At 44.6% G+C, this 26,897-nt stretch overlaps 1 protein-coding gene across 4 annotated transcripts in view; it reads right to left on the minus strand.

Moving 5' to 3' along the window:
* FBXW9 (F-box and WD repeat domain containing 9) overlaps window positions 1-10,024 on the minus strand; it is a 34,386-nt gene extending 24,362 nt beyond the window's left edge. Inside the window, exons 1-4 of one of the 4 annotated variants that reach the window (XM_056570332.1) lie at window positions 9,890-10,024; window positions 2,781-3,242; window positions 352-488; window positions 83-211 (exon numbers count right to left, since the gene is read on the minus strand). In XM_056570332.1, coding sequence (XP_056426307.1) covers window positions 83-211; window positions 352-488; window positions 2,781-3,195 — 681 coding nt within the window. In that variant the 5' untranslated portion in view covers window positions 3,196-3,242; window positions 9,890-10,024. Of the gene's footprint in view, window positions 1-82; window positions 212-351; window positions 489-2,780; window positions 3,243-5,868; window positions 6,023-9,817 lie in introns of those variants that run through there. The other 3 variants (XM_056570333.1, XM_056570335.1, XM_056570334.1) reach the window with 3 other exon arrangements.
* Between the last annotated feature and the right edge of the window lie 16,873 nt (window positions 10,025-26,897).

A 26,897-nucleotide genomic window follows, 5' to 3' on the forward strand; every position in this document is an offset into this window, starting at 1 on the left:
AATGGAGCCGATAGAGAAACACTGATCTATATGATCCTACAGCGCCCTCTGGAGTAACAGAAGTGTACTGCAGCACCAATACCTTATGGGTCCCAGTCTTGTCTTTCCCCAAGGGCTTCACTAGAACTTTCTCTTTCTCTTTTCCCAGGTTTCTTAGATTCCACAGGCAGACATTTCTATCTCGTGACCCAGAAAGGCATAAAGATCCTCCCTGAGTAGAGAGAGGAAACAAAGAATTCAGGTAATATATACAAAGAAATGTTCTTTATGGGAAGGGTGGGCATAGATGTCAATCACAGATCACTAATACAGAGGTAAAGAACACGTACAGTACACACATATACAACACACCTGTAATAGGAGAACCGCATCTACAGAGGCGTAATGACCGTCAGCCAATGAGAAACATTCTGCCTTCCCATTATCTGACCAATGAGAGAGCTGCTCCTCCAACTCTATACAGGCCGACGGCCAATCAAAGTTCTGTTCTGTGAAGAGAACGAGAGGAGAGTGAGAGAAAACCTATATATACAGATGCCTGTGTATTAGGATGAGGAGAGGTCTGTGTGTCCTGATGTCTGTGTATTAGGATGAGGAGAGATCTGTGTGTCCTGATGTCTGTGTATTAGGATGAGGAGAGATCTGTGTGTTCTGATGTCTGTGTATTAGGATGAGGAGAGATCTGTGTGTCCTGATGTCTGTGTATTAGGATGAGGAGAGATCTGTGTGTCTTGATGTCTGTGTATTAGGATGAGGAGAGATCTGTGTGTCTTGATGTCTGTGTATTAGGATGAGGAGAGGTCTGTGTGTCCTGATGTCTGTGTATTAGGATGAGGAGAGATCTGTGTGTCCTGATGTCTGTGTATTAGGATGTGGAGAGGTCTGTGTGTCCTGATGTCTGTGTATTAGGATGAGGAGAGATCTGTGTGTCCTGATGTCTGTGTATTAGGATGAGGAGAGATCTGTGTGTCCTGATGTCTGTGTATTAGGATGAGGTGAGATCTGTGTGTCCTGATGTCTGTGTATTTGGATGAGGAGAGATTTGTGTGTTCTATCTGTGTATTAGGATGAGGAGAGATCTGTGTGTCCTGATGTCTGTGTATTAGGATGAGGAGAGATCTGTGTGTCCTGATGTCTGTGTATTTGGATGAGGAGAGATCTGTGTGTCCTGATGTCTGTGTATTAGGATGAGGAGAGGTCTGTGTGTCCTGATGTCTGTGTATTAGGATGAGGAGAGATCTGTGTGTCCTGATGTCTGTGTATTAGGATGAGGAGAGATCTGTGTGTCCTGATGTCTGTGTATTAGGATGAGGAGAGGTCTGTGTGTCCTCATGTCTGTGTATTAGGATGAGGAGAGATCTGTGTGTCCTGATGTCTGTGTATTAGGATGAGGAGAGGTCTGTGTGTCCTGATGTCTGTGTATTAGGATGAGGAGAGATCTGTGTGTCCTGATGTCTGTGTATTAGGATGAGGAGAGGTCTGTGTGTCCTGATGTCTGTGTATTAGGATGAGGAGAGATCTGTGTGTCCTGATGTCTGTGTATTAGGATGAGCAGAGATCTGTGTGTCCTGATGTCTGTGTATTAGGATGAGGAGAGGTCAGTGTGTCCTGATGTCTATGTATTAGGATAAGGAGAGATCTGTGTGTCCTGATGTCTGTGTATTAGGATGAGGAGAGATCTGTGTGTCCTGATGTCTGTGTATTAGGATGAGGAGAGATATGTGTGTCCTGATGTCTGTGTATTAGGATGAGGAGAGATCTGTGTGTCCTGATGTCTGTGTATTAGGATGATGAGAGATCTGTGTGTCCTATCTGTGTATTAGGATGAGGAGAGATCTGTGTGTCCTATCTGTGTATTAGGATGAGGAGAGATCTGTGTGTCCTGATATCTGTGTATTAGGATGAGGAGAGATCTGTGTGTCCTGATGTCTGTGTATTAGGATGAGGAGAGATTTGTGTGTCCTGATGTCTGTGTATTAGGATGAGGAGAGGTCTGTGTGTCCTGATGTCTGTGTATTAGGATGAGGAGAGATCTGTGTGTCCTGATGTCTGTGTATTAGGATGAGGAGAGATCTGTGTGTCTTGATGTCTGTGTATTAGGATGAGGAGAGGTCTGTGTGTCCTGATGTCTGTGTATTAGGATGAGGAGAGGTTTGTGTGTCCTGATGTCTGTGTATTAGGATGAGGAGAGATCTGTGTGTCCTGATGTCTGTGTATTAGGATGAGGAGAGATCTGTGTGTCCTGATGTCTGTGTATTAGGATGAGGAGAGATTTGTGTGTCCTGATGTCTGTGTATTAGGATGAGGAGAGGTCTGTGTGTCCTGATGTCTGTGTATTAGGATGAGGAGAGATCTGTGTGTCCTGATGTCTGTGTATTAGGATGAGGAGAGATCTGTGTGTCCTGATGTCTGTGTATTAGGATGAGGAGAGATCTGTGTGTCCTGATGTCTGTGTATTAGGATGAGGAGAGATCTGTGTGTCCTGATGTCTGTGTATTAGGATGAGGAGAGATCTGTGTGTCCTGATGTCTGTGTATTAGGATGAGGAGAGATTTGTGTGTCCTGATGTCTGTGTATTAGGATGAGGAGAGGTCTGTGTGTCCTGATGTCTGTGTATTAGGATGAGGAGAGATCTGTGTGTCCTATCTGTGTATTAGGATGAGGAGAGATCTGTGTGTCCTGATGTCTGTGTATTAGGATAAGGAGAGGTCTGTGAGTCGTTATTTTGGTGTTATAGAAGGAGAGGTAAATGTATTGCAGGATTTTGTAGTATAACTCACGTTCCACCACCGGAAAATTAGTGCTGACTTTTTTCTGAACCCTCACCCTCCATGTCATCTCTTGTGACACGATGTCTCTGAAGGTGCGGCACACCAATGGCAGCACACTGAGGATAAAGCGTGCATCCAGATAGGACAGAATGTACAAGATGAGCTCAAGGGGAAGAAGTAACAGCAGTGACGTCACGTCTCCATCTTCCCCCGATACTGGAGATTTCTTCATGTCCAGGCTGCCATACTGAATGTCCTCCTCCTGAGCTCCCGTAGGTAGAGAGTGTGGCGGCCGGCTGGCTTTATCTTGTAGGGTCACAGTACTGAGAACCCTTGACACATAATCCATGGCTTGTCTTTCTATGTCTTCTGAGGCTTCCCCATCAGAGTCATTTTCAGACTCTGCCTCCCGCGCACTTGCCATGTTGACTATGGGCGAGGGACCTTCAGCAGCTATCTCTGCATCTATACCTAGGAAGTGAAAAGAGGGAGCACATTAAAGGGGTATTCCAGCTTTATACATCTTATCCCCCACCCAAAGGAAAGGGGATAAGATGTCTGATCGCAGGCGTCCTGCCGCTGGGGACCCCCGCGATCTTGGTGCAGCCCCTGTCATTCTGTGCCAGGTGCTGCTTCCAAACGGGGATGTGACGTCCGTCACGCCCCCTACCATAGACATGAATGGAGGGGGCGTGGTGTGACGTCACTAGGGGGCGTGACCATGACGTCACCCCCCCCCCCTCCTATAGACATGAATGGAGGGGGTGTGGCATGACGTCACTAGGGGGCATGACCGTGACGTCACCCCCCTCCTATAGACATGAATGGAGGGGGCGTGGTGTGACGTCACTAGGGGGCGTGACCATGACGTCACCCCCCCCTCCTATAGACATGAATGGAGGGGGTGTGGCATGACATCACTAGGGGGCATGACCGTGACGTCACCCCCCTCCTATAGACATGAATGGAGGGGGAGTGGCATGACGTCACTGGGAGGGGGGGGGGGCGTGAGTGTGACATCACGCCCCCTCCCATAGACATGAATGGAGGTGGCGTCACCGCGACTTCACATCCCTGTCTCGGGAGCAGCACCCAGCACAGAATGACAGGGGCTGCACCGAGCGGCAGGACCCCCATCACACATCTTATCCCCAATCCTTTGGATAGGGGATAAGATGTATAAAGCCGGAATACCCCTTTAAGTGTTTTCTAGCGCAGTTAAAGGGGTACTCCGGTGGAAAACTGGTTTTTATCAACTGGTGCTAGAGAGTTAAACAGATTTGTAAATGACTTCTATTTTAAAATCTTAATCCTTCCAGTACTTATTAGCAGCTGTATGCTACAGAGGAAATTCTTTTCTATTTGAATTTCTTTTCTGTCTTGCCCACAGTGCTCTCTGATGACACCTCTGTCCATGTCAGGAACTGTCCAGAGCAGCATAGGTTTTCTATGGGGATTTTCTCCTGCTCTGGACAGTTCCTGATACGGGCATCAGGTGTCAGCAGAGAGCACTGTGGTCAAGACAAAAAAGAAATTCAAAAAGAAAAGAATTTCCTCTGTAGCATACAGCTGCTAATAAGTAGTGGAAGGACAAATATATTTTAATAGAAGTAATTTACAAATCTTGTTTAACTTTCTGGCACCAGTTGATTTAAAAAAAATAAATAAAAATGTTTTCCACCAGAGTACCAACATCAATCATCAATCATTTCACCATAAAATCTACGGCAAAACCAGAAAAAAAATATTTGAGGAGCAAAATTGAAAAATGTATTTTTTATTTTTTTGTCACTTTTGGCCACTTCTGTTTCTATGCAATGCAATTTTCGGTAAAAATTACACCTTACCTTTATTCTGTAGGTCCATACGGTTACAATGATACCTAATTATTTTACTACTTAAAAAAGATTATAACTACATGCACCAAAATTAGTATGTTTAAAATTGTCATCTTCTGACCCCTATAACTTTTTAATTTTTCAAAATACGGGGATGTTTGATGGCTAATTTTTTTGCGCCGGGATCTGAAGTTTTTATCAGTACCATTTTTATTTTGAGGGGACTTCTTGATCGCTTTTTATAAAAAAAATTTAGGGTATACAAAATGACCAAAAATATGCAATTTTGGATTTTTTTTTTTTTTTACATATACACCATTGACCGTGCGGTTTAATTAACATAATATTTTTATAGTTTGGACATTTACGCACGCGGCAATGCCCCATGTGTTTATGGTTGTTTATGTTTCTTTTTAAATGGGAAAGGGGGGTGATTCAAACTTTTATTAGGGAAGGGGTTAAATCACATTTTTTAATATTTTTACTATTTTTACATCATTTTTTAGTCCCCATAGGGAACTATTACATGCAATCTTCTGATTGCATACACTGTTTAATGCTATGCCATAGCATAGCATTGATCGGTGTTATCGGCGCTCTGCTGATCCAGCCTGGATCTCAGGGATGGTGCAGCAGAGTGCCGATCAGACAGAGATAGAGGCAGGTAGGGACCCTCCCCCGTCCATTCAACTGTTCGGGACGCCGCGATTTCACAGCAGCGGTCCCGAAAAGCCCGACTGAGCTGCTGGGAATGGTTTAGTTTTGTTTTAGAAGCGGCGATTAACTTTGATCACCGTGTCTAAGGGGTTGATGCCGGGCATCACCGCGATCAGTGATGTCCGGCAGTAGCCACGGGTCCTGGTGGCTAATTGCCGCCGGGACCACCCGGCTATTACCCTGGGTCAGCCCGTGACCCTGCGTTATAGTACGGGAGTGGGACCAGGGCGTACAGGTATGCCCTTGGTGTACCTGTCATACTGGCTGAAAAAAAAAAAAAGTTGATATGTCTTAGGGACCTGCCAAAAGTTTTCATCAGTCAGGATCTGGGTGTTCAGACCTTGACCGATTATGAGCTGGGAGAAGCGCGCACTTAACACGCTTTCTCCCGGCTTTGTGTCATGTGACCTGGAAGGACTCATAATGTAAGTCTATGGGGCTGTCCAGGTCTCATAGACACAGAGCTGGGAGAGGTGTGCACAGCAGTGACGCTCTTTTAAAACCCGCTCTGAATAAGTGGACCCCCCCCCCCATATACTTACATTATGAGTCGGTCCAGGTCACATGACAGAGCCGGGATAGAATGTGCTAAGGGGCCGTTTCTCCTAGCTCGTAATAGGTCAAAGTCTAAACACTCTAATTCCGACTGATAAAAACCTGGAGAAGCACGCGCTTGGCACAACTTCTTCCGGCTCTGTGTCACATGACCTGGCCAACCTTGAGAGAGGAGACAATTAAGTTTCTTTTCAATCTGGGACGGTCTCCAATGATTATGAGGGTTGGGGGATGTTTTCTCGTGATCGTGTGAGAAAATGCTGTGTATGTATTTTAAAGCAATATAATCTATGACGTTTATCTAGTGCAGTGGTCCCCAAACTGTGGCCCTCCAGATGTTGCAAAACTACAACTCCCAGCATGCCTGGACAGCCAACGGCTGTCCAGGCATGCTGGGAATTGTAGTTTTGCAACATCTGGAGGGCCACAGTTTGGGGACCACTGATCTAGTGTATAAAAGATGGGTAGCCATTTTCCATAAACAGATCAGCACATTATTGTCTTGGTACCAGCTTGTCTGTGTATTCATTCTCAGTCGTGCGCAATGTTGCCGTGTTGGGTGAGTTCACACCACGGTTTGTCCCCACGGTTTGAGTGTACGGAAACCGTCTTCACAGACAATGCATTGGAAACCGTATGCAACCTGATGCATCCGGTTGCGTGCGGTTTATTTGTAATACGCTTCCCCCCCCCCAGTACTCCAAAAATCGTATTGTAACCATATACGGTTTTTGTAACATGGAAGTAAATGAGAACCGTAGTGAACTGTATGCGTCTACGGTTCAATCCGGTTTTCCCTATACGGTTTTTTAACTTTTCACAATTGAAACTTTATTTAAAAAAGAATAAAGGTCGACCACGTTTTTGCCTGTGGTCGGGAAACTGCATACGGCCGAAACAGCAGCTGACCGGAGGCTGCGGTTCACTCCGGGCGGCTCATAGACATACATTAACAACGGTTCCCGAATACCGCTGAGTGCGGGCGCCGCCATTAAGCCCCGCCCACCCCTCCTCCCAGCCGTATACGGGAGCCGTAGTTCAAATCGTAGTGTGAACCCAGCCTTACAAAAAATTTAAAAACACACACATTAACCCCTTCCTTATTAAAAGTTTAAATCACCCCCAAATTCCATATAAAAAATCTATAAACATAATAAATATAAACATATGTGGTATCGCCGCGTGCGAAATGTCCGAACTATAAAAACATATCATTAATTAACCCCTTAACGACGCAGGACGTATATTTACGTCCTGCGCCGGCTCCCGCGATATGAAGCGGGATTGCGCCGCGATCCCGCATCATATCGCGTCGGTCCCGGCGCTCATCAACGGCCGGGACCCGCGGCTAATACCACACATCGCCGATCGCGGCGATGTGCAGTATTAACCCTTTAGAAGCGGCGGTCAAAGCTGACCGCCGCTTCTAAAGCGAAAGTGATAGTGACCCGGCTGCTCAGTCGGGCTGTTCGGGACCGCCGCGGTGAAATCGAGGCGTCCCGAACAGCTGACCGGACACCGGGAGGGCCCTTACCTGCCTCCTCGGTGTTCGATCGGCGAATGACTGCTCCGTGCCTGAGATCCAGGCAGGAGTAGTCAAGCGCCGATAACACTGATCACAGGCGTGTTAATACACGCCAGTGATCAGCATGAGAGATCAGTGTGCGCAGTGTTATAGGTCCCTATGGGAGAATAATGATCAGTATAAGAGATCAGTGTGTGCAGTGTTATAGGTCCCTATGGGATAACAATGATCAGTATAAGAGATCAGTGTGTGCAGTGTTATAGGTCCCTATGGGATAACAATGATCAGTATAAGAGATCAGTGTGTGCAGTGTTATAGGTCCCTATGGGATAACAATGATCAGTATAAGAGATCAGTGTGTGCAGTGTTATAGGTCCCTATGGGACCTATAACACTGCAAAAAAAAAAAAAGTTAAAAAAAGTGTTAATAAAGGTCATTTAACCCCTTCCCTAATAAAAGTTTGAATCACCCCCCTTTTCCCATAAAAAAAATAAAACAGTGTAAAAAAATAAATAAATAAACATATGTGGTATCGCCGCGTGCGTAAATGTCCGAACTACAAAAATATATCATTAATTAAACCGTACGGTCAATGGCGTACGAGCAAAAAAATTCCAAAGTCCAAAAAAGCGTATTTTGGTCACTTTTTATACCATTCAAAAATGATTAAAAAGTGATCAAAAAGTCTGATCAAAACAAAAATCATACCGATAAAAACTTCAGATCACGGCGCAAAAAATGAGTCCTCATACCGCCCTGTACGTGGAAAAATAAAAAAGTTATAGGGGTCAGAAGAGGACATTTTTAAACGTATACATTTTTTTTTCCGTTTGGCCATGCATATTTGGGTAAAATGACTGATGTCACTGCAAAGTAGAATTGGCGACGCAAAAAATAAGCCATAATATGGATTTTTAGGTGGAAAATTGAAAGGGTTATGATTTTTAAAAGGTAAGGAGGAAAAAACGAAAGTGGAAAAACCCTGAGTCCTTAAGGGGTTAAACCGCACGGTCAATGGCGTACACGCAAAAAAAATTCTAAAGTCCAAAATAGCGTATTTTTGGTCACTTTTTATACCATAAAAAATTGAATACAAACCAATCAAAAAGTCCGATCAAAACAAAAATGGTACCGATAAAAACTTCAGATCACGGCGTAAAATATGAGCCCTCATACCGCCCCATACGTGAAAAAATAAAAAGTTATAGAGGTCAGAAGCTTTTTGGTGTATGTGAAGAGAGAAATTTCTGAAGATGTGACCTGCACAAAATGTATCAAATGCTCTGTGACTATTTAAACAATTTGGTGTTCCTACACATTACAGCACACAAAAAGAAGGCGTAAAAAAATGCTTCACTTACACCTACAATGATAAATGCCGGTCAAAGTGTCATTTTTACAAAATGGCGTTTTTTCATCAATTTTGTCGCACAATGATTATTTTTTCCATTTCTCCGTAGATTTTTGGGTACAATTACTGATGTCATTACAAAGTAGAATTGGTGGCACAAAAAAACCAAAAAACTCATATGGTGTTTTAGGTGCAAAATTGAAAGGGTTGTGATTTTTTAAAGCTAAGGAGGAAAAAACAAAAGTGCAAAAACAGAAAAATGCTTGGTCCTTAAGGGGTTAAGCACACAGTTTGGTCCGGTTTTGACTAAAAAACCTGATCAAAAACCGTTGGGACAAATAGTGGTGTGAACCCGCCCTAACCTCGTAGCCTAAAACTAACATAACCATGGTGTCTGCAGTCCATGGGTACACTGTGCGGCACCCCACTCACCAACAAGCATCTCACCACTAGAGATGAGCAAACTTACAGTAAATTCGATTCGTCCCAAACTTCTCGGCTCGGCAGTTGATGACTTATCTTGCATAAATTAGTTCAGCTTTCAGGTGCTCCCGTGGGCTGGAAAAGGTGGATACATTCCTAGGAAAGAGTCTCCTAGGACTGTATCCACCTTTTCCAGCCCACCAGAGCACCGGAAAGCTGAACTAATTTATTCAGGATAAGTCATCAACTGCCGAGCCGAGAAGTACGTGACGAATCAAAATTACTGTAAGTTCGCTCATCTCTACTCACCACACATACACCCTTTGCTGCCCACAGTAACTGATGACAATGCGTCATGCAGATGAAATTAAGCGCCGCACTACTATTGGTCACTAGGGGCAACAGTTTTTTTTTTGTTTTTTTTAAACAACCAATCACGGTGCAGTTTTTGTTTTTCATGTAGCAAAATACGAGATGAAAGCTGCTCTGTGATTGGTTGCTATTGACAACACAGCCAGTATCTCTTTTCATAATTTCATAACTCTCCCCCCTGTAGTGACTAGCGTCAGATTTCCCCCATCTGATTATATGCGGTTTAATATACAATTAATAAGAACAATCCTAATGTACAAGTACCATAACCTGTATCCGGCGATTACAGTCCTTCCCCGCCATTTATACAGTCCCTGATATCACAATTCTACACACCTGTCTCCTAGGACACCGCCCATGCTTCCGGCGCGGGGCAATGACGTCACAGCGACGCAGGTAATGGGGGGGAAGCTACTGTAGAGCGGCGTCCGGATGTTACTATGGAAACAGTCAAGGAACCAATAAGCGAGCGAGCGGGAGGCGTGGCTTGTAAACCTGGCTATCACTGTTGCGGTGTGCTTCTTGTGGTGCGAGAGCGCACCCTGCTGGTGGAAAGGTGGCACAGCGTAAGGGAAATGGGGAATTTACAGCAATTGATGTAGTTTACATTCTAGGGGTAAAAATGAGGGACATACAGATCCTATTTAATGTATCAGTAATACCTACATCAGTGTTTCCCTACCTGGGTGCCTCCAGCTGTTGCAAAACTACAACTCCCAGCATGCTGGGAGTTGTTGTTTTGCAAGAGCTGAATGTTGTTTTGCAAGGGCTGAATGCATCCTAATTGGCAAACACTGATAGGAGGCATTGATGCATTAAATGGGTTCTGTCCAGACATGCTGGGAGTTGTAGTCTTGCAACAGCTGGAGACACACTGGTTGTAAAACACTGACCGACGTGGTTCAGCTAGTCCCCCATCTATCCACAACAGTGATGCCCAACCTGGGGGGGTCTCGGGAGTTGTAGTTTTGCAACAGCCAATCATGCCCACATACCACGCTAACCTCTGGCCACAGTGTGGTTTTTTTTTGTCCCAAAAAACGCCATACAGCTAATATAGTTAAAAATAAATAAATAATAAAATAATTATAATAGTAAAATAAAAGGAAAGTAGAATACCAGCCTAACCCCTTAAAAGGGATACTCCGGAGCTAAACATCTTATCCCCTATCAAAAGGATAGGGGATAAGATGTTATATCATGGGGATCCCGCCACTGGGGACCCCCACGATCTCTCGTACAGCACCCCCATTTTTCAGCTGCACAGAGCGAGGATCGCTATGTGGCTGATGACGGGCGGTGCAGGGGACGGAGTATCGTGACGTAACAGCTCCGCCCCCTCCCATAGACTTGCATTGAGGGGGCGGGGCCGTGATGTCATGATACTCCCTCCCCTGCACTGTCCATCATCAGCCACAGAGTGATTCCCCCCGGGGGTGCTGCAGGAGAGATCGTGGGGGTTCCCAGCAGCAGGATCCCCACAATCTAACATCTTATCCCTTATCCTTTTGATAGGGGATAAGATGTTTATCGCTGGAGTACCCCTTTAAGGACAATGGACGTAAATGTACATCCTGATGCGCTGGGACTTAGCGCACCAGGCCGTACATTTATGTCCTATACATGACGCGAGCACCAAAGTGATGCTCGCATCCTGCACAGCAGGTCCTAGCTGCTAGCAGCCAGGGACCCGCCGGTAATGGTGGACATCAGCGATTGCGTTGATGTCCACCTTTAACCTCTCAGATGCCGTGATCAATACAGATCACGGCATTTGAGGAAATATGACGCTTTAAATTGCTGGTCGGATCGCCCACGGCATGGCCGACCATCCAAGATGGCGGACGGAGGTCCCCTCAGCTGCCTCCACCGCTCTCCCGGGGTCTTTTTCTCTGGTCTGACATCGAGCAGAAGAAGATCGCTAATAATAGTGACCAGTGCCATAGCTATGCATAGCACCGAACAGTATTAGCAACCTAAAGATTCCCTTTCACCCTACCAGCAGCACAGATAGTAGGATCGATGGAATTTTTATTGAATAATAAATTGAATTAAAGTTAAACTACACCCATATTAGTCCCTTATAAAGGAGGGGAACACCCTTAGCCTTGTGTTTTATTTTTCTGTCCTCCCGTACAGTAGGACTGATGGTGATTCCTTCCTTTTTATGGGAACTTCTGCAGTGTTTTTATTCTGTTCTTAGAAACCTGCATTCTTTCATTCCAATCTTTTTTTCCCCAATTTATTTTATAGGAAATCTATCCTCATTTTTACCAGCCGAAGTTGCTGACTGATTTTCTTATTGGTTTTTACTTTTACATTAAGACCTCCTTGTAGGTCTATAATGCTGAGCTCCTGTTCATACAGTGGTCCCTCAACATACGATGGTAATCCGTTCCAAATGGACCATCGTTTGTTGAAACCATCGTATGTTGAGGGATCCGTGCAATGTAAAGTATAGGACAGTGGTCTACAAACTGCAGACCTCCAGATGTTGCAAAACTACAACACCCAGCATGCCCGGACAGCCAACGGCTGTCCGGGCATGCTGGGAGTTGTAGTTTTGCAACATCTGGAGGTCCGCAGATTGAAGACCACTGGTATTGGAGGTTATACTCACGTGTCCCCGACGCTCCGGACCGTCACCGCTGCCCTGGATGTCGCCTTCCATCGCTGTCGCTGCGTCCCCGGGGTGTCCCCGACGCTCCGGCAAGGCCTCTGCTTCCCTGGCATTCTCACTCTCCGTCGCCGCCATCACGTCGCTACGCACGCCGCTCCTATTGGATGACGGGACGGCGTGCGCAGCAACGTGATGACAACGATGGAGCAACGACGATGCAGGGGATTCCGAAGAGGACGCGCCGGAGCCCCAAGGACAGGTAAGTGATCGTCAGTGGACCACACGGGGCACCGTAAACGGCTATCCGGTGGCAGCTGAAGCAGTCTGCGCTGCCGGATAGCCATTTATGCGATGGCCCCGACATACAAAAGCATTGTATGTTGATGCTGCCTCTGAGAGGCCATCGTATGTTGAAATGATCGTAGGTCGGGGGGGGGGGTCACTGTACGTCTTTTCTTCCTGCTGGATTTACCTGCAGGTCGTAGCTCCTACATGTACGTGCGTCCAGCTGCATAGCTATTCTCCCGTTGACAGCAGCTTTGTTTTCCTGTCAGTCGATTGACTGACGGTAGCGTATCAGCCTTGGCTACGCCGAGCCAGGAGTTGCGTGCGGCATCCTGCACTGGCCGCCGCCATCTTGCAGAAGTGACATCACTAACCAGTAGGGTCACTTCCCTTACCTCTCTACTCGGACCGAGTGGAGGAGGCGTTCTTATGCTGTTGCCTCCATTCTGTATACTTTTAGTGGAATTTTGAATCCATTTCTGTGTACAGTGTTATCTCCGCCTGGAGTGGGTAGAGTCTATACTTTGTCACCAAAATTTGTATTTAACCCCTTAAGGACCAGACCAATTTTATTTTAGCATTTTCGCTTTTTCCTCCTCGCTTTCTAAAAATCATAACTCTTTTATATTTCCATCCATAGACCCATATGAGGGCTTGTTTATTGCGTCACCAATTTATCTTTGTAATTACATCAGTTATTTTACCATAAAATGTCCAGCGCAACCAAACAAATATTATTTATGTGGGAAAATTGAAAAGAAAACCGAAATTTACCAAATTTTGGAAGGTTTTCTTTTCACGCTGTACACTTTCTGGTAAAAATGACAGGTTTTCTTTATTCTGTGGGGCAATACGATTAAAATGACACCCATGTTATATTCTTTTCTATAATTGTACCGCTTAAAAAAAATCTCAAACCATTTTAACAAAATTAGTATGTTTGAAATTTCCCTATTTTGACCACCTATAACTTGAATTTTTTCGTATATGGGGCAATATGAGGGCTAATTTTTTGTGCCATTTACTTTTGATAAATGTTTTATTAATTTTTTTGGAATAAAATGTGACAAAAAAGCAGCAATTTTGGACTTTTAAAATTTGTTTACGTTTACGCCGTTCACTCTACGGGATAATGAACAATATATTTTAATAGTTCAGACTTTTATGCACGCGGCGATACCAAATATGTGTATAAATTATTTTTTAAAAAATTTTGAGGGGTAAAATGGGAAAAACGGACGTTTTACTTTTTTAATTGGGGGAGGAGTTTTTTCAAATATTTTTTACTTAAAATGTTTTCACTTTTTTTTTTTACACTTTTTATGTCCCCACAGGGGATGATTCATAGCAATCAGTTGATTGCTAATACTATTCAGTGCTATGTATAGGACATAGCACAGATCAGTATTATCGGTGATCTTCTGCTCTGGTCTGCTTGATCTCAGACCAGAAGACCCCGGGAGATGGCCGGAACCAGGTGAGGAGACCTCCTTCCGCCATGCCATTACAGTATATAACTAATAACTATTCATTTTAAGGTTGAAAATACACACTGCACACCTTGTACATACACGTACATGCCGGCGTACCCACTAAATTATAAAATTAATGTTGTGTTAAAATAGAATAAGGCACAAAATAATTGTGTAAGAATTTTTACAGACTACGTAAATAACTCATATGTGGCACTAATATTTTTCTTCCTTTCATTTTGTTTTCCTTTCTGACGTAAACTCCAGCCTCAGCGCAGCAACGCGATGACTCCGCTCACCGTCACAAAATGCGGCTCAAAATTAAACAAAAAAGCCTCAAGAGTACGGCCATTCATGGTGCGGCATAGTACGTTTTTAATATTTTTATAATTTCGGAGGTGGGTGGATGGGTTTTTGCGGGATAGTCGGAGTGCAGCTATTTAGTGCCAGGCAGGCCAGTCAGGATGTCACCTAATGCGGTACGCCACGCCTCGCCTCGCACCCCCCCCCCCCCCCCCCCCCCCGTCACTCTCTAGCAACGCTACTGGTAATAAAGGGTAGATAAAGAACATCGGCTATTAACGTAAGCGCAAACTTTTCTGCTTTAAAAAAATACTTTTGTAAGTGGGTTTCTGGGTTTTGCTTACATGTGAATTATCTATCAAGGTTGTGCGACTATTTGATAAATAGGTCGCATGTAAGAAAAAAGTAATTAATAAAGAATTGTCATATAAAAGCCATATGTATGAAAAGAATAATACATTTCCTTCAATTTGTTTTCCCTTAGTCCTAACAGCAGCAGCACAGAAAAATCCCTCCCTAAATTATATCGACTATAATTAGTGTTATAATTAGGGTTAATGTTGTTTTTTTCTCTTATATATTATACAAGGGGCTGAGGATGTTCCCCTCCTTTATAGGGGCTAATGTGTGTGTGTTTTTTTCCCCACTTTTATTCAATTTATTACTCAATAAAAATTCCATCGGTCCTACCAGTTCGCGTGGGTGGAATACGATTAACGATTGATATAGATAGTCCCCTATAGGGACATACAGCGTAAAATAAATGTAATAAAAAAAAAGTTAAGTCCATCCCCCAATAAGATCTAAATCGCCCCAATTCCCTATTTAACTTATAAAAGCATATAAAAAAAAAAAACTTATTTGGTAAAGGCACATGAGCAAATGTCCAATCAAAATATGTTAATGTTCCTGTACGGTGAAACATTCAAAATTGCTGCTTTTTGGCCACAGCACGTCCTAAAAAAACGAATATAAAACGTTATTAAAAAGTCACATATATGCAAAAGTGGTACCAATAAAAACCCAAGATCACGGCACAAATTTTTTTTCCATCATTCAGCCCCCTATATGGTAAAATTTGAGAGTTAGAGGGGTCTGAAGCGGGCGATTTAAAAGTTGTTTAACCCCTGAAGGACCAAGCCCATTTTCACTTTAAGGACCAGGCCAATTTTATTTTAGCATTTTCGTTTTTTCCTCCTCGCCTTCTAAAATCCGTAACTCCTTCATATTTCCATCTACAGACCCATATAAGGGCTTGTTTTTTGCGAGACCAATTGTACTTTGTAATGAAACTGCTCATTTTACCTTAAAATGTACGGCAAACCCAAAAAAACATATTTTGTTAGGGAGGAAATTTAAATGAAAACCACAATTTTGCACATTTTGGAGGGTTTTTCGTTTTCACACTGTACAATTTACGGTAAAAATTACATGTGTTTTTTATTCTGTGGGTCAATAGAATTAAAATGATACCCATGGCTAGATACTTTTATATTTTTGTACCGCTTAAAAAAAAAATCTAAAACTTTTTGTACAAAATCAGTAATCTAAAATCGCCCTATTTTGACCACCTATAACTTTTAAATTTTTCCGTATATAGGGCCGTATGAGGGCTCATTTTTTGTGCCATCATCTGAACTTTTTATCAATACCACATTTGCATATATAACTTTTATATAATTTTTTATTAAAAATGTTTTTTATAAAATGTGACAAAAAAAAGCATCATTTTTGGACTTTTTAAAAATTTTTACGCTTACGCCGTTCACCATACGGGATCATTACCATTATATTTTGATAGTTCGGACATTTACACACGCGGCGATACCAAATATGTTTATAAAAAAAAAAGATTTACGCTTTTTGGGGGTAAAATGGGAAATACAGACTATTTTTATTGGGGGAGGGGATTTTATTTTTTTTAACTTATTTTTACATTGTTCAACTTTTTTTTTTTTTTTTTACACTTTTTATGTCCCCATAGGACATTGCACTGATCAGTATTATCGGCTATCTCCTGCTCTGGTCTGCTCGATCTCAGACCACAGCAGGAGACGCCGGGAGACGGCCGGAGCCAGGTGAAGGGACCTCCGGCCGCCATTACAGATGATCGGATCGCTGTGGAGGGCGCCTGCTTAGAATGCCTACCTGATGCAAAGGACCGAAAGGAAGATGACTTCCGACAGGGATGGGATTAGCGAGGTTTGCTCTGCGGCAGCAGAGAGCTTTTACCTCCAGTCGCTTCGGATATGATCTCGTTAAGACGCTTCCCAAAAAGCCAAGTACCGGAGAAGGGCAACTCCGTGAGAGATTTCTTCAAAGCGGAATCTGCGTCTCACACCTTCAGCCACATGGAGCAACCAAGTTACCAGAAGCAAAAGCCGTAGGTCCACTAGGTCCTCCGGAGGGGCACCTGAAAAGATACCTTGACGAAGCTGGGAAGCCCAAACAGAAACGGCCTTGGACACCTAGGTGGAAGCAAAGGTGGGGAGCAGGGACAAACCTGCCGCTTCAAAGACAAACTTTGGTAGGTTCTCGATCTTGTCCGCCAGGTCCTAAAGGACGATGTGTCCGCTAGAGGCAGAGTAGTATATTTCGATAGTTGAGAAGCTGGAGGATCCACGGCAGGTGGTGTTCACAACTTGGAGACCAGGTCCTGAGAGAAGGGAAACTGAGCTTGAATCTCCTTGTTCCCCTGAAAACGATTGTCCGGATGCTTCCATGCACGTCCAGCAAGGCGTCAAATTCATCGTTAGAGCTGAAGGCCTTGGGGGAAGGACAAGAGCGGTGAAATTAAACTTCTGGAGCAGGATCCGAAGTTCCTGAGTCCTGCAGATGAAAAGTGTCCCTGATGGTTGTCCACCATATCAGACACTGCAGAATGATCCTCTTGATCTGAGATGGAATCCAATACCTCATCCGCTACTTCCCCGGGAGAAATTGATTGTGTGGAGGTAATCTTGAACCGAGGTGTAGTGGACCTGGAACGGTGGGTCAGAGACCTGTGATGGTCACCGGGGGACAATAAAAAAAAAAAAAAAGGAAATCTTTGGACAGCTCAAAGACAGAAATACATATGAAAAACTGAAGTATAATCCTCTGAATACTTTTCATGTGCAGTTGAATAACATAATGGAAAAAGCTCTAGAACTAGGTATTATAACTAAAACAATTAAAGATTAACTTATAACCAGGAGTCCACAAATTCCGACTTTTTATGTAATACCCAAGATACATAAATATTCTCTTAACCCCCCAGGACGCCCAATAGTGTCAGGTGTGGAGGGACTATGTGACCCCATATGCAAATGTATAGATTTTTTTTTCATTTACAGCCACTTGTAGAGTGTTTGCCATCTTTTGTTAAAGACATTTTAATTTTGTGGGAAAATATTTTGACACAATTTTTTAATGTTTAAAAAACAATTGTATTTACAGAAAAAGGGGCACTGCCATGGGGGGCCTCCTGCACCCCTCGTACACAAACCTCTTTCTCGGATACCAGTGGCAGCCGACCAGTTTTTTTGGCAAGGGTCGGTGCCCCAACTGGAAAAATTCATGGAGGGTCTCGATCAGAATAATGTGAAATTGGTCCCTAAATACAGTCAACAATCTTTAGATTTTTTGGACATACAGATCAAGAAAAATGACAATGGTTTTCTGTCTACAGAAGTTTTTAGAAAAAGTACAGCCACCAACTCTCTTCTACATGTAAGCTCTGTTCATACACCTTCCACCATAAGGGCAGTACCGACTGGCCATTTTCTACGGATTTGTAGAATTTGTTCTTCAGATCAAAACTTTAAAAATAGTCAGCTGCTAATGGAAAGATTTATACAGAGAGGTTATAGAAAACGGAGTGTGAAAAAGCTCATCAGAGAGCACCACATACACAAAGATCTCCTTAAAGGTATGAGAAAAGAAAACAAAAAATTCCCTGAAACTGTGAGATTCATTTCCACATTTCAAAGGGGTATTCTAGGAATTTTTTTTATTTGACTATGCTACAGGGGCTGCACAGTTAGTGTAGTTCATAATATAGTGTCTGTACCTGTGTGTGACTGTTTTCTCACAATTCTTCTGTGATTTTTCACCCCAATATTTATTTTTACCAGCCTACAAAATGACTGTTGTCTCAGATTTTTCCCAGCTTGCAATGCAGCTAAGACCTGACTCACTAGTCAGCTGATGACAGGGAGCCTGTCTGCTTCAATGGGTGGAGGGATTAATCTGCAACTAATGCAACAGCTGCAGGCAACTTGATTGAAAACCACAGGTCTTTTGTTTCAATGGGTGGGGTGGCTGATGTGTGAGAGGGAGGAAAATGGAATTGTGGGATGTGTAGTAAAAAAAAAAAAAGAAAAGTCAAACAGGAAATACAAGTTCACAAAAAGCTAGCCACAGTGTTCTGGTAATCTCACAACATAGCCATTTAGCCCAAAGACAAGCGCAGATCCTTCCTAAGCATGTCCATTACTGTCTGTCAGGTACGTACTAAAATCACCTTATGCTGGAGAACCCCTTTAATTGTGAATGGGATGCAGTTAGAAATTGTTTACAAGACAATTGGGGCATTTTACAAACTGACCCACAAATTGCCTCAGTAGTACCACAAAAAGTCCAGATGACGGCTAGATGCAATAACACTTTACGTGATACCCTTGTGAGGAACCACTACGTGCTAAGGTTACAAACCCATTTGGATCGAGAGGTCCGAGACTGGGATGTTTTTCCAGTGGAGACTGTCGGGCATGCTGCAATATTGAGAGAGCAATGGAATTCACATCAGCAGAAGGATCATGCAGTTTCTCTATCCGCCAGTATGTCTTGTCCAGTAGCTCCGTTATTTATTATGCAACATGTACAGGCCAGAAAATTTATATTGGTTTAACATCTAGAGAACTAAGAGTAAGAATAAGAGGGATTTTACGGGACATACTGGCGGCTAGAGGAACTAATGATATTTCAACTTAGAAGACATTACCGAAACATTTTAAATTGTGTCATCAATGTGATCCTACAAAATTACGTATCAGAGGCATGGAAAAACTTAAAAGGGGCACTCCGCTGCTCAGCATTTGGAACAAACTATTGCGAACCCTGGAGCCGGAGCTCGTGACTTCATAGCCCCCTCAATGCGGGGCACGATGGAGGCCGTAGGAGGGCAACAACCCAGCAGCAGGACCGCTACCTCCGCCTTTGTGCAAGGAGAAGCACTGCCAGAGTCCTGCAAAATGACCTCCAGCAGGCCACAAATGTGCATGTGTCCACTCAAACGGTCAGAAACAGACTCCATGAGGGTGGTATGAGGGCCCGATGTCCACAGGTGGGGGTTGTGCTTACAGCCCAACACTGTCCAGGACATTAGCATTTGCCAGAGAACACAAAGATTGGCAAATTCAACACTGGTGCCCTGTGCTCTTCACAGATGAAAGCAGGTTCACACTGAGCACATGTGACAGGTAATGGTCTGGGGTGGCATTTCTTTGGGGGGCTGCACAGCCCTCCATGCACTTGCCAGAGGTAGCCTGACTGCCATTAGGTACCGAAATGAGATCCTCAGACCCCTTGTGAGGCCATATGCTGGTGCGGTTGGCCCTGGGTTCCTCCTAATGCAAGACAATGCTAGATCTCATGTGGCTGGAGTGTGTCAGCAGTTCCTGCAAGAAGAAGGCATTGATGCTATGGACCGGCCCGCCTGTTCCCCAGACCGGAATCCGATTGAGCACATCTGGGACATCATGTCTCGCTCCATCCACCACAGACTGTCCAGGAGTTGGCGGATGCTTTAGTCCAGGTCTGGGAGGACATCCCGCAGGAGACCATCTGCCACCTCATCAGGAGCATGCCCAGGCATTGTAGGGAGGTCATACGGGCACGTGGAGGCGCCACACACACTATTGAGCCTCATTTTGACTTGTTTTAAGGACATTACATAAAGTTGGATCAGTCTGTAGTGTGATTTTTTCACTTTAATTTTGAGTGTGACTCCATATCCAGACCTCCATGGGTTGATACATTTGATTTCCATTGATAATTTTTGTGTGATTTTGTTGTCAGCGCATTCAGCTATGTAAAGAGGAAAGTATTTCATACGATTAGTTCATTCATTCAGATCTAGGATGTGTTATCTTAGGGTTCCCTTTATTTTGTTGAGCGGTGTAATAAAACATAGGGAAACCCACTTAGGATCCCTAGGAGAGGGGGCCGGGAAAAGGTAAAGGCACAAGGAAAGAAGGGGGGGGGGGGGGGGGGAACACTCTCCTTAACCCGTACACTCACCTAGGATGTCTTCAGCCAGCTATGGTCACCTGCTTCATATCAGGCTGAAACAGCACGACGAGCAGGGAAGTGAGGGAGACCCAGACCCAAGGTGCAACCCAAAGGGAAGGGGTTAACGGTGCATACTCTTTGCCCCATGCCCTTAGCCACATTTGGAGGGAACAGGAAGCACCATGCTCCCGAACCCCCACCTAAAAACAATAAATAGGAGAAGAAAAAAATCTTAATAGTCCCTAGCTAATAAATAAAAAAAAAATAAAGAAAGAAGACCAGGCCTGGACAACTCCAGACCTGTGTCTGCCTCCTACTGACACTAAGCTAAAACAGATTAGCTCAGGGTCAGTAGGCGGGGTATATCCTGATGGGAGGGGCCAACTTTTTATTGCCTAGTGTCTGCAAGATATACCTATGGTCTCTGTGCCCCCCAGTGGAGCCAACCAAGAAATACAATAAATTCCATTAATTCAGGAAAAACCATATTCTGAAGCAGCAGATGTAGTAGATAGAGATGAGCGAACTTACAGTAAATTCGATTCGTCACGAACTTCTCGGCTCGACAGTTGATGACTTATCCTGCATAAATTAGTTCAGCTTTCATGTGCTCCCGTGGGCTGGAAAAGGTGGATACATTCCTAGGAGACTCTTTCCTAGGAATGTATCCACCTTTTCCAGGCCACTGGAAAGCTGAACTAATTTATGCAGGAAAATCATCAACTGCCGAGCTGAGAAGTTTGTGACGAATCGAATTTACTGTAAGTTCGCTCATCTCTAGTGAAGATGTTCCCCAAGTGGATGTGTGCAGAACCATAAAATGTTATATATTAGTTACTCAGTTATTTTACAGAGGGGGAGAGTTCTCAAAACCTGTCCAGAGGGAAAGTTGCTGAGTTGCCATAGCAACCAATCAAATCACTTGTTAAAAATGAAAGAAGCGATCTGATTGGTTGCTATGGGTAACTCAGCATCTTTTCCTCTGGACAAGTTTTGATAAATCTCCCCCATAAGGCCTACAAGTCTGCAGGAGCCATAGAAGTCCCCAGGACCAGTGTCTATAGCAGTGTTTCTCAACCAGGGTGCCTCCAGCTGTTGCAAAACTACAACTCCCAGTTTTGTAGTTTTGGAACAGCTGGAGACACCCTAGTTGAGAAAAACTGGTCTATAGTTTAGGACTGCCCTGATATTTGTGTCATATTAAAGGGGAGATTCAGAATAAGAAAAAAAACATTACGGCTTTCTTCTACAAACAGCGCCACTCTTGTCCTTAGACTGAGGCTGGTATTACAGCTCGGTTTCATTGAACGGAGCACACAGCCTGAGGCCAGCTATGGTGTTTTTTTTTTAACCCCTTAGGGACCGTGCAAATTTTTGTTTTCCCCCCGTTTTTTAACCCCTTCATGACCCAGCAAATTTAGATTTCTGGCTCAATTCATTTTTTCCTCCTCACTAGAGATGAGCGAATTTGAGGTTTTTTTTTCCTTCCTCTGGATCAACTCAGTAGGGACTCATTAGTAGAGATAAGGGAACTTATAGTAATTTCGATTCGTCACAAACTTCTCGGCTCGGCAGTTGATGACTTTTCCTGCATAAATTAGTTCAGCTTTCAGGTGCTCCCGTGGGCTGGAAAAGGTGGATACATTCCTAGGAGACTCTTTCCTAGGACTGTTTCCACCTTTTCCAGCCACCGGAGCACCTGAAAGCTGAACTAATTTATGCAGGATAAGTCATCAACTGCCGAGCCGAGAAGTTTGTGACGAATCGGATTTACTTTAAATTCGCTCATCTCTACTCCTCACCTTCTAAGACCAAAGATTTGGACTTATTTTTTGCCGATATCTTGCTCCCCAAAAAAATGGGAGCATAAGAGCCCTTCAGAGCCATATAAAAGATGGATGATACTGAATTCCACTTTAAAGGGGTACTCCACTGCCCCTGCATTCAAAACATTTTAGTTCCTAACGCTGGATGCAAGGGGGGTTGTGACATCACAACCACGACCCTTGTGACATCACACCACGACCCTTGTGACATCACACCACGCCCCCTCAATGCAATTCTATAGGAGGGGGGAGTGGCAGACTTGCATTGAGGGGGCGTGGCTGTGACATCACGAACCCCGCACCCAGCATTCGTAACTATATGTTCCGAACGCAGGGGCAGTGGAGCACCCCTTTAAAAAGGAAAATTATCAGCCAGTTCACCCACACTAAACCCAATATATGGGTGATAGTGCGGGTGAACTGGAGCCCAACGAGGCGTCATTTTACTGTGTACCCTGGCCACTGAGTTCTTCCCTGATAAAGTTATGTTTGTCCTGTCTGTAGTAGCACTATGAAAGCGGTCCCCTGGCGTCCATATTTCTTTGGGTCCCGGAGAAGGGGCCTAAGCCTGCCCCTGTAGTTTGCATATTCATTTTCTTCACATGCTCTGTCTGCAGAGCGCATGCGCTTGAAGATTTCACGCAGCTGATTATGCGAGAGCGGTGCGTCCCTGGAGAGCGCTCGCCACAGAAGTCGGGAGTAGCGAGGGCCCGGCGCATGCGCAGTTACATGCTGCGCGCTGGGGGCATGTGAAGAAAATGAATACGCAAACTACAGGGGCAGGCTTAGGCCCCTTCCTCCGGGACCCAAAGAAATATGGATGCCTGGGGACCGCCTTCAAAGCGCTACTACAGAGAGGACAAAAAGAACTTTAGTGGGGGGGAACTCGGCGGCCAGGGCACACACTAAAGTGACCAATCGTTGAACGCCAGTTCACCCACACTATCACCCAGTAACATAGTTCATAAGGTTGAAAAAAAGATCGGAGTCCATCAAGTTCAATCTATAACCCTAATGAGTAGAGATGAGCGAACTTACAGTAATTTCGATTCTTCACGAACTTCTCGGCTCGGCAGTTGATGACTTTTCCTGCATGAATGAGTTCAGCTTTCAGGTGCTTCGGTGGGCTGGAAAAGGTGGATACAGGCCCAGGAAAGAGTCTGCTAGGACTGTATCCACCTTTTCCAGCCCACCGGAGCACCTGAAAGCTGAACTAATTTATGCAGTCATCAACTGCCGAGCCGAGAAGTTTGTGACGAATCGAAATTACTGTAAGTTCGCTTATCTCTACTAATGAGTCCCTACTGAGTTGATCCAGAGAAAGGCAAAAAAAACAACTCATACTAGAGGTAAAAATTCCTTCCCGACTCCAAATATGGCATCAGAATAAATCCCTGGATCAATGTTCTGTCCCTATAAATGTAATATACATAACCAGCGATGTTATTACTCTCCAAAAATGCATCCAGACCCCTTTTGAATTCTTTTACAGAGTTCCCCATGACCACCTCCTCCGGGAGAGAGTTCCACAGTCTCACTGCTCTTACAGTAAAGAACCCCCGTCTGTGCTGGTGTAGGAACCTTCTTTCCTCTAGATGTAGAGGATGTACCCTTGTTATAGATACAGTCCTGGGTATAAATAGGTCATGGGAGAGATCTCTGTACTGCCCCGATATTGGGTTTAGTGTGGGTGAACTGACTGACAGTTTTCCTTTAAGCCCATCCATGATTATTGTCTGGAATTGCAACTTCCGTATATACTCGAGTATAAGCCGAGTTATTCAGCACGATTTTTCGTGCTGAAAACGCCCCCCCCCCCTGGCTTAAACTCGAGTGAACACTCCGCTTGTCAATCCCTTCTCAGTGGTCTTCAACCTGCGGACCTCCAGATGTTGCAAAACTACAACTCCCGGCATGCCCGGACAGCCATCGGCTGTCCGGGCATGCTGGGTGTTGCAGTTTTGAAACCTCTGGAGGTCCGCAGGTTAAAGACCACTGCTGCCTTCGTCATCATCCAGCCCCCCCACCACCCCTTTTATTTTGCACTCACCTCCCCTCGGCGGGAAGTTCGGGTGAGCTGGTCCGGGCCATCTATGCAGCAGGGACCGTCCGGTGGGAAAACAAAAGTGGGGGGCTGGATGATGACTAAGGCCGCAGTGGTCATCAACCTGCAGACCTCCAGAGGTTTCAAAACTACAACTCCCAGCATGTCCAGACAGCCGATGGCTGTCCGGGCATGCTGGGAGTTGTAGTTTTGCAACATCTGGAGGTCCGCAGGTTGAAGACCACTGATGAAGGGAATGACAGGTGGCGATGATGAAGGGGGGGTGGGGAGGATGATGACGGGGGTCTGGATGATTTCACGGGGGATGATGTATTTCCCACCCTAGGCTTATAGTCGAGTCAATAACTTTCCCTAGGTTTTTGGGGTGAAATTAGGGGCCTCGGCTTATATTCGGGTCGGCTTATACTTGAGTATATACAGTAACCTGCATTGAAGCGAATAAACCCAACCTGCCATACCACACCCAACCACCAGTGGGCATAGGTGGTATTGGAAGAAAATAGTGAAGTTTTGCTAATCCTGAAAAGGGAACGTGTCCGTGCAATACATACACGGCCCATTGATTTTTCGTTCCTCCTGTGCTGGCCCTGCAGGAGATTTGGACACTTACCGTCAAGTTCTACAAGAGCAGATTCAGACAGGATAAACCCTCGCCCCCCACCCACCCCCCTTTTTTTGATTTTTATGAGGTGTTAGGACCCTTTAACCCCTACAAACAGCACAATAGACAAGTAGAGTCACAAAAAAACTGCATTTTAGTTAACAAAAAAAAAAACGAAAAAAAAAATATACATAAAATGAGAATATAATTCTCATCTGAGCAAAGGTGCAAGCAGACGGCTTTACACTAAATACACTGCAGTTTTACCATAGGAAACATTACATCACAAATACCAATATACAGTCCCAGAATTCACCTGGAGCCTAGTGGTGTGCCCTACTATACAAAACAGGAAGGGAGAATGCTAATGAAACCTCGGCCCAGGAGCTCACACTTCACAACATCTACCTGTAACGCCATCTAAACCGCACAATCCCCTGCTCTAACCTACTTAAACGCTCTACCCCTCGAAGGTGCCCGCCGCCGGGGGGCGGACACGGCTGGTTTAACCCTTTCCTACACTGCGCGCTAAGCCTAAAGCCACGTCACACGCTCATCTCCCTTTTCACAGTGTCAGTTGAGTCTCAGACTTTTTTTTTTTTTTATCCGATGGCTATAAATCTCCATTAAAAAATAAAAAATAAAAATACACAAAAATCTCAATTATATTTTTCTGTCTGGTTAGTAACATGGAATGTTTGTCGCAACCTCCGAACTCCTCGATGATTGGGGTGAAGCAACGCCGCAGTCTATGCGGCCGCTGCCTATTTTAGCTTACCTGGAATGACTTCTATACCACGGGTTGCTCATGGCACCCACTGGCTGGGCGCTGCCCGGTGACTTGCCCAACTATGTCATGGAGATCTCATTGCTCACACATCTGCATAGCTCTGGCAGAGGACACGCCCTGTATAGACTGTCTTGTCCGAATTAAGAAAATTTCTTTAAAAAATCTTGCAGGAGGGAAAGTTTTGGTCAAAGACGCGTATGCAATGCGGTCTAGTATAATGGATAAAAGGGATTCTATACTTTAATATAAATATGCCATATATTGCAATAAAATTTACACCTCCCCCCCTCAAGTGCAATTATTGGGGAACAGTGGCTGCAGTGTGTACCTACATCCAGACCAGTCATATAGGCTAAACAGAGCACATGTACAACTCTAACAAACCTGTAGCGCTCCGACTGCTGCAAAACTACAACTCCTAGCATGCTCGGAGCTGGCAGTTGTAGTACTGCAACAGCAGTAGTGTCACAAGTTGGTTAACACAGCCGCTATGTATCCCAGCAGCCTATAGAAGCCAGATAACTGCACACACTGCCCCCTGCAGGCGGACCTTCACATCCGCACTGAAGGAAAGGTGGGCAGGGCATGCTGAGAATTGTAGTTTTTTTTTTTTTTAACGATAGCTAGAGAGCTGCAAGGTTGGCTCTCGTGTATCCCAGCAGCGTCTGACATCATTGCAAACACTGCCCTCTACAGGCAGACTTCAATGTTAGCACAAAGGGAAGGCTGTGAGGGCATGCTGGGAGCTGTAGTTTTGCAACAGGTTAGTTACTATTAATCTACACAATTTCTATGAATCCGAACAGCAGTGGTTTCCAAACTGCAGACCTCCAGCTGTTTCAAAACTACAAAACTACAGCGGTAGGCTGTCCCGGGCATGCTGGGAGTTGTAGTTTTGCAACAGCTGGAGGTCTGCAGTTTGGACACCACTGCTATAGAATGTCCATTGGATGTGCAGACATGCTGGGAGTTGTATTTTTTCAACAGCTGGAGGTCTGCAGTTTGGAAACCACTGCTATAGATATGTCCATTGGCCGTCCAGGCATGCTAGGAGTTGTATTTTTGCAACAGCTGGAGGTCCAGAGTTTGAAGACCACTGGCCTACAGAC

This window comes from Hyla sarda, chromosome 4, assembly GCF_029499605.1.
Source record: "Hyla sarda isolate aHylSar1 chromosome 4, aHylSar1.hap1, whole genome shotgun sequence".
NCBI lineage: Eukaryota > Metazoa > Chordata > Amphibia > Anura > Hylidae > Hyla > Hyla sarda.